At 46.4% G+C, this 7,553-nt stretch overlaps 1 protein-coding gene and 1 pseudogene across 1 annotated transcript in view; one reads left to right on the top strand and one right to left on the bottom strand.

The window, feature by feature from the left end:
* Positions 1-1,595: 1,595 nt before the first annotated feature.
* Positions 1,596-7,553, bottom strand: part of EPM2A (epilepsy, progressive myoclonus type 2A, Lafora disease (laforin)) — a 183,027-nt gene continuing 177,069 nt past the window's right edge. The window contains exon 6 of the mRNA XM_006891678.1: positions 1,596-1,873. Coding sequence (XP_006891740.1) covers positions 1,596-1,873 — 278 coding nt within the window. The remainder of the gene's footprint in view (positions 1,874-7,553) is intronic.
* Positions 5,675-6,134, top strand: LOC102846419 (annotated as a pseudogene).

Raw genomic sequence — 7,553 nt, 5'->3', positions numbered from 1 at the left:
CGCTGAAGCTTACCTTGTGTCCTTTTTTTATCCTCCATGGCTCCTAAATTATTCTCTCCTATATATCAATAAATATTTGCAAAGGGAAGGAAGGAGGAGAATAAAATAAGCATTTCCACTTAGTAAAGGAGAAAAAACACACATAAAACCCAATGGCTTAGAGTCAAACACCTAGCTTTGTATCTCAGTTTACCTATTTGCTCACATGTAACACTTAACCTCTCTGTGCCTTCATTTCCTCACCTGTATAATGGAGTGAGTGAAACTTCTCCAACAGGGAGGAAGGAAGAGCAGCTGGATATGCTTGTAAAGTCATCAGAATTTAAGAGGCATCCAATAAAAATGGCTTCCCAGTCCCTGCTCCAGCCCACGATTCACATTTCAATATTGAATTAAGAGTTGGTTGAACATGAGTCTGTTCCCACGCCATGAGCTCCTTCAAGACAAAGTCCTGCTCATCTCTGTAGAACTCAGAGCAGTGAACTTCATATTCTAGAGAATCAGTGACTGCTGGCTGGTTTGAACTGACATCGGGACTGAGCTGTGCAACAATTACCAGTGCTTTGGCAGCACTGGGCTCCTTGGGCATCAGATTCCCTTTCCTGTGTGGTGACTCTGGCCTCCTTGGCCCTCAGAAGGCCTCTTTATCTTTCAGATCAGGTCCCACAGAGCACAACTACAATCCTAAATTTCTTGACAGCTGATCAGAATAGTGTAGAAACTGCTGCAGAGATAGAGATCTAAGTCTCAGAGTGAATTCGTCATACAGTGTCACCAAAACAAGCAGTGATGGTAACAGTTCTGAGCTAGAAGACGGATCAACAAGGGCTGTGACCTACAGCGCCTCCTCTGATGAGCCAGGGGACCTTGTGCAAGCATTTTAACCTCTCAGAACTTAAACATAAAGGAAAAATAGACACGGGCAACTAGTCTTCACTTGTCTCTCAGGTTTGATATGGGTAAGGAAGGTGACACCTTGCAATAGACTTCAAGAGTTGCAGGCTAAGATGTCTAGAAAACCATCGCTTTTCAGCCAGAGAGGTCTCCAACACTTAACTCCCTTTGGGAAGAAGCCTGGCTTTCATTTCCTAATTTCAGTTCAACAGCAAAGCAGTGTACGCATGGCTGTGTCTGTGTTTGCACAAAAGTGTGTGACAGCTACCTTACCTGCTGTTTGTTTTCGTTTCTGTTTCCCCCTCTGCGCTACAATAGTTACAATGCAGCAAGGGAGTGCAGCCATGAATTCATAATGGAACGCACGTGGTGCAAGGGAAGCCAAGGACTCCTGTACCCACGGGCGGCGGCAGCTGGCCCTGTTACCTTCCTGTCTGAAGCTGGGACAACATTGCACGCCCACATGCTTTTGGCTTTTACTTGTGTGTCAGTTACAGTCACCGGTTCCTCTGTGAAATATTTCAAAGCAGGGACAGGCTGGCCAAAATATAATAGGAACTCTGCCCAGACCATAGGGGACAGGCATGGGGACAAAGCCTCACCACTGCTTTGGGGATGAGGGACATTATGTCTTTCTGGAACCTTCCTGTTCCTTGGCCTCTTGGTCGGAATCAGGAGGACAGGTGGCAGGCCAGCTGACTCTAGGAACAGCGCAGGGAGGACCGAACGTGCCCAAACTTCCGCACAAAATCCTCTTGGGCCCGAGCCAGTGCGTCCTCGTCTATGTACACCGCGGGCCTCTTGGCCAGGAGGAAGTACTGCACCTTCCGGGGGCTCCAGCCCTGCACGTACTGCAGCCACCCGCACACGGCGGCCGTAGAGCGGCCCACGCCAGCATTGCAGTGCACGTACACCGTGTGTCCATTCTCCAGCAGCGCGTGCAGCAGGCACACAGCCTGGGGCAGCATCTGGACCCGGCCTGCAGTGGAAAGCACAGTGTGCCTGTGAGTAAGGTAACTCTGCAGGCCACCTCCCCCAGCCACCTCTTCAGTCTCATCCCATTGCTAGAAGGAAAAAAGTGAGGTGGTGGTGGTGGTGGTGGTGGTTGTTAAGTGCCATCGAGTAGTAGGCGACTCACAGCGACCCTATGAACAAAAGACCTGGACACTCGTATAACTTTCGTCCTTTCTCCAGGTTCATAGGGTTTCCAGAGGCAAGCTATTTTCAGAAGTGGCTGCCACTCCTGCTTCCAAGCCTGTTTTAATTTGGCAGCTCCACCACTGTCCACCATGGGTAACCACTCTCACATTTGGCACACCACTGTCATAGTGTTCAGCTTCACAGCAACCACGAGTTTCCCCTCTGCACGGCAAGTGGACATACCAGGGTTATACAACCTAGAAGAAGGTTTCACCAAAATCAATTAAAGACAGGCCTGAGGGCCGCAGACTAGAGTTGCCCACCTTTGGCTTGGTAGTGTCACTTTCTGCCCGCTAGGCTGCCTGACCGCTCTCTATGCTGGTGTTGTTGTTATTGTTATGTGCCAATGAGTCATAGGCGACTCATGGCAACCCTTTGAATGAAAGACCTGGACACTTGTATAACTTTCACACTTTCTTCAGGTTCATAGGGAGCCCATTGTACCATCTGATAAAAATAAAGTGGAGAAGCACCCTTGGCTCAGCCCTCCCTGAACCAGTTGCTTGAAATTGCTGCTTCTTTTGGGCTTCTGCAGCACTGACTGATGCAAATTTCCCTCCAAAGACACGGTGACTCTTGCCAACCATCAGAGGAACGGGCCTTTACATCTCTCAGAAGAACGTGCACAGATTGGGCAGAAGCACAGAGGATTTCAAAGAGAGCCTGCGGGGTTCATCACCTGGATTCCCTTTAACCTGTAAGAGCCGCCGGGCAGAGGTAAACCACAGAATGAGTCTGTTTTAGTGCAGGGATCAATTTTAAGCATCAAGTGGATTGTTGCTTTGATTTTTCCAACAGAAAGGATAACTTATTAATAGATAAATTTGAGGTATCAAGTGGATTGTTGCTTTGATTTTTCCAACAGAAAGGATAACTTATTAATAGATAAATTTGAGATAACTGCTCCTTCATTCATTTTGCTCATGACACAGTGAGTGCTAAAGCTGATTCCATCTCCTTTAAGGGGTAATGGTAATTACAGTTATTGCTTCTTCCTGATTACTATCAAGATTATTTAAATGTCTTCTCTCCTCATCACAGCGAGGGGTGCATGCGGTGCTCTGCTGAGCTTGCTAAACCCCATCTTCTTTCTGGTCTTCTGGGCCAGAAGCCCCTCCACTTTCCCTCCCGATGCCTCAAGTTAATTGGGTGACAAAGGTGAGAAATTATAAATGACTGCAAGGAAAGAGAGGAGGCAATTATACAAAATTCTGAATGAAACAGGTAATAAGACTCTAAAGAACAACTCTGGATTCTGTGTACTTAAGGTTTAGCCACTCTCCAGCCTCTCACTGTGGTGGCCTAGTGTTAAGGAGTTACACTGGCAACACAAAGGTACACAGTTTGAATCCACCAGCTGCTCCATCGCAGAAAGATGGCAGTCTCCTCCCAGTTAGTGTGACTAATGGCACCTGAATGTACACAGGAGGGTCAGCTATGGGTCAGGTCTAACTCAACAGTGCACAACAACAGCCTCTCACTGGCATCAGCCCAGACAGAGGCCTGATTTAGGAAAGCTCTTCAGAACCACAGCTAAGAGGTCCTTGGGTTACTTTTTCCACAGGATGACTGGGAAAGCTGGAAAAGTCCTGCCCTCAAACATCTTTTCAGTCCTTGGAAAAAGACATCATGCTGGGAAAGGCAGAAGGCCAGAGAAAAAGAGACAGAGCCTCAATGAGATGCATTGGAATAATAGATGCAGTGTCTATAATAGTGGGCTCGAGCATATTGGAGGTTGTGAGGATGTCCCAGGATAGGACAAAGTTCTGATCTGTTGCTTATGGGGTCTCTATGAACAGTAACAGTCAACTTGGTGGCACCTGACAACAATAACAATGATAAATAATCTCACCTACAAATCTTCACTGAGCTGTGGAATTCTCCCAGGAGAGGCACTGAATTAGATTTAGACTTTAGACTCTTTAGGTAGTCACTCTTAACATGCATGTGACCCTAAAAGAAGCCTGGATGGCCTGGTACATAACATTAGGGTCAGGGAACTCTGATGGCTTAGTGGTAAGGAGTTGCACTACCAATCCAAAGGCACACAGTTCAAACCCACCAGCTGCTCTGCAGGAGAAAAACAGGCAGTCTCTTCCTATGAAATTCAGTGTGTCTAGCAACTCACTGGAGGACACATAACAGTGACAACAATCAAAAGGTCAGCAGTTGGAATCCTCTAATCCCTCTGAAGGATAAAATCTTCTATAAAGAGTTACAGCCTCAGAAATCGATGGAGGGTCACTATGAATAAGAACCAACATGACAGCAGTGAGTTTGGATTTGGGATCTCCGGAACGGTCAACACACACATTGCAATTCAGTCAAAGCTTTCCAGAGCAGGAGTCAGGCAAATCTTCCATGCGGCTGGAAAGGCATCCTATCAAACTGTGCTTGCCCAGCCTACCTTAGCTTCAGGCTCACTACTCCAAGAGAAGGCGGCATGGAAGCAGGGTAATGCTCTAATCTCGCTGCTGATGCTGACTCCCTCTAAAAAGGGATCTAAAACCATGGCCTTCCATGTATCAGTGTCAACACTTGGCAGACTCCTAGACTGAGTAGACTTGGCAGGCCCAGAGACCTCGTTATTCTCTATTTCCTGATTCCACAGTTCACAGAACCTGCCTGGCCCCTTAGAGCACTTGAATGTGAAAGGCGGTGATCTGTAGGTGTAGCCTGATTTTCTTGTAGTTCAAACTGTCTGAGCCATGCACTTTCATTCATCTCTACCTCCTAGGCTGGTTTCAGCATGCTCTGAGGTCAGAGCCAGCAGAGCTGCCATAAAGTCATTGGACACATAACAAGGTGAGCACATCTATGTACCAGGATACTTCTCTGGGCAAGTTCTCTATGGTGGGTCCACAGCATATGTTTTAGCAACCCTGAAGAGAAAGGGGAAGTTCTCCCAACTGAAGAAGTGTTAGAAGTTGACTTAATAATAATTGAGGATGAGATCGGAGCTCAGCTGAGACTGGGGAAGGTTGGGGCCATCTTTCCGCTGCTATGATATTTACCAGTTCCTTAGACAGGCTGCCTTTCTGGGCACTATGTTTATTTCCACACATAGCTGACACAGTGACTGTCACAGTAAGCTTGAATATGATGGAGACTGGTAACAGCGCAGGAGGTAAGTCAAGGTGCTGATCTGTTGTTCATGTTGTTATTGTTAGGTGCCGTCGAGTCACATATGACTCACAGTGACCCTGTGAACAATGGATCTGAATCCTGTCCTATTCTGTGGCATCCTCCTCGTCTCTGATACAGTTGACTCCATTGCTGCAGTCACTGTGTCAATCCCTCTCAATAGAGGTCTTCCTCTCTTTCATTGGCGCCCCCATCCTTCCAAGCATGACATCCTTTTCCAAGGAATAGCCTCTCCTAGCAACATGTATAAAGTATGAGAGATGAAGCTTTGTCATCCTTGCTTCTAAGGAGCACTCTGACTACACCATCTCCAATCTGTTTGTTCTTTTGGTAGTTCATAGGGTATTCAGTATTCTAAGTCATAATCAGGATTGCACTCTTCAATATAGATTGAAGCTCAACATCAAGAAGACAAAGATTGAGCACCAGATCCAAGATGGCGGCCAGCAGGAGGCTGATGAAGGAGCTTGAAGAAATCTGCAAATGTGGGATGAAAAACTTCCGTAACGTCCAGGTTGTTGAAGCTAATTTATTGACCTGTCAAGGGTTTTTTGTTCTTGATAACCGTCCATATGATAAGGGGGCCTTCAGAATCGAAATAAACTTTCCAGCCGAGTACCTGTTCAAACCACCGAACACAATGTTCAAAACTAAGATCTACCACCTGAATATCGAAGAAAAGGGGCAGGTCTGTCTCCCAGTAATTAGTGCTGAAAACTGGAAGCCAGCCACCAAGACTGACCAAGTGATCCAGTCCCTCATAGCACTGGTGAACGACCCCCAGCCTGAACACCCTCTCCAGGCTGACCTAGCCAAAGAATAAGGACCATAAAAAATTCTGTAAGAACGCAGAGGAATTTACAAATAAATATGGGGGAAAGCGACCAGTGGACTAAAATCTGCAGAGATTGACCCAGAGAGTGTGAGCAGAGACCCCAGCAGTGTATTCAGACTCCCACAAAGCAGGACTCTGTGGAGAATTGACCGTGCCACCACCGGGCCTCCGCTTGTGACAGTTACTAACTTTCTACAGTTTTCTTAATCAAAAGTGGTCTGGGTAACCTGTAAAGAAAGTATAAAAAATTTAAGATGTTTTAAAAAGTAAAAAAAAAAAAGACAAAGATTCTCACCACTGGGCCAACTGGCAGCACTAGGATAGATGGAGAAGAGGTTGAGGTTGGTAACAATTACAGCTTGCTCAGCTCCACAATCAACACTCTTAGCACCAGCAGTCAGGAAATCAAAAGACAAAGTGCATTGGGAAAATCTGCTGTCATAGACCTCTCCAGAGTGCTGAAAAGCAACAACATCAATCTAGAGACTAAGGTGTGCATAATCCAGGCCATGGTCTTCACAATTACTCACTGTGCATCAGAGAGCTGGACAATGACTAAGGATGAATTGATGCCTTCAAGTTGTGGTGCTGGAGAAGAGTCTTGAGCAAACAAATAGATCTGTTTTGGAGAAAGTGAAACCAAGTTTCTCCTTGGAGGCTAGGATTTTGAAGTTCCATCTCACATACTTTGGGCACATTGCCAAGAGAGACTGGTCCTTGGAGAAGGACATCATGCTCAGAAGGGTGGACTGACAGCACAGGAGAGGAAGACTCAGATGAGATGGATTGATAAAGTCAATGGGGCACTGGTGGTCAGTGTGTCAGAATTAGTGAAACTAGTTCAGGACAGGGCAGGGTTCAGAGATGCTGTACATAGGGTCACTATGGGTCACAGGCAACTCGATGGCACATAACAACATCACCAACAACAAATAAGTTAAGATCAACTCAACAGAACTTAGCAATGTTTATTTTCAAGATACAAATTTGGAATAAATTTCAAGTGCGTTTTAAACTAATGCCCAGTATAACAGTAGGTGAAGTGACCATTTGCAATAGAAACACACATTTGTACCTGAGCTTCTGGACTCAGAGTCCCAAGCTTTTAGCATCATGTAACCACCCAAAGTGCACCATGGGCCTTCCCCAGCTCTGATTTCTGATCAGAGATCCCCAAGGAAAGCTCTGCACCAAATGATACAAATTACAAATGGGCAAATCGCCCCCTTTCCCTCAGATAATGTGCTAAAGAGTCTCTAGGAGGTGTGTACACAGCTAAGAAATTGAAGGGGACTCATGTCACGATTCTGAGGTGTCTCTCGTTTTCTCTCTCTCTCTCCCTTTCTCCAACCCTCCCTTCTTCCCTCTCTCTCCTCCCTCCCACCCTCCCTCCTTCCCACTTTCTTCCCCCTTCTCTCTCTCTCTCTCTCTCCTTCTCTCTCTCTCTCTCTCTCTCTCTCTCTCTCTCTCTCTCTCTCTC

The sequence above is a fragment of the Elephantulus edwardii genome, unplaced genomic scaffold (genome assembly GCF_000299155.1).
Source record: "Elephantulus edwardii isolate Elephantulus edwardi_28Jun2011 unplaced genomic scaffold, EleEdw1.0 scaffold00102, whole genome shotgun sequence".
NCBI lineage: Eukaryota > Metazoa > Chordata > Mammalia > Macroscelidea > Macroscelididae > Elephantulus > Elephantulus edwardii.
This window is presented reverse-complemented; position numbering and strand designations above follow the sequence as displayed.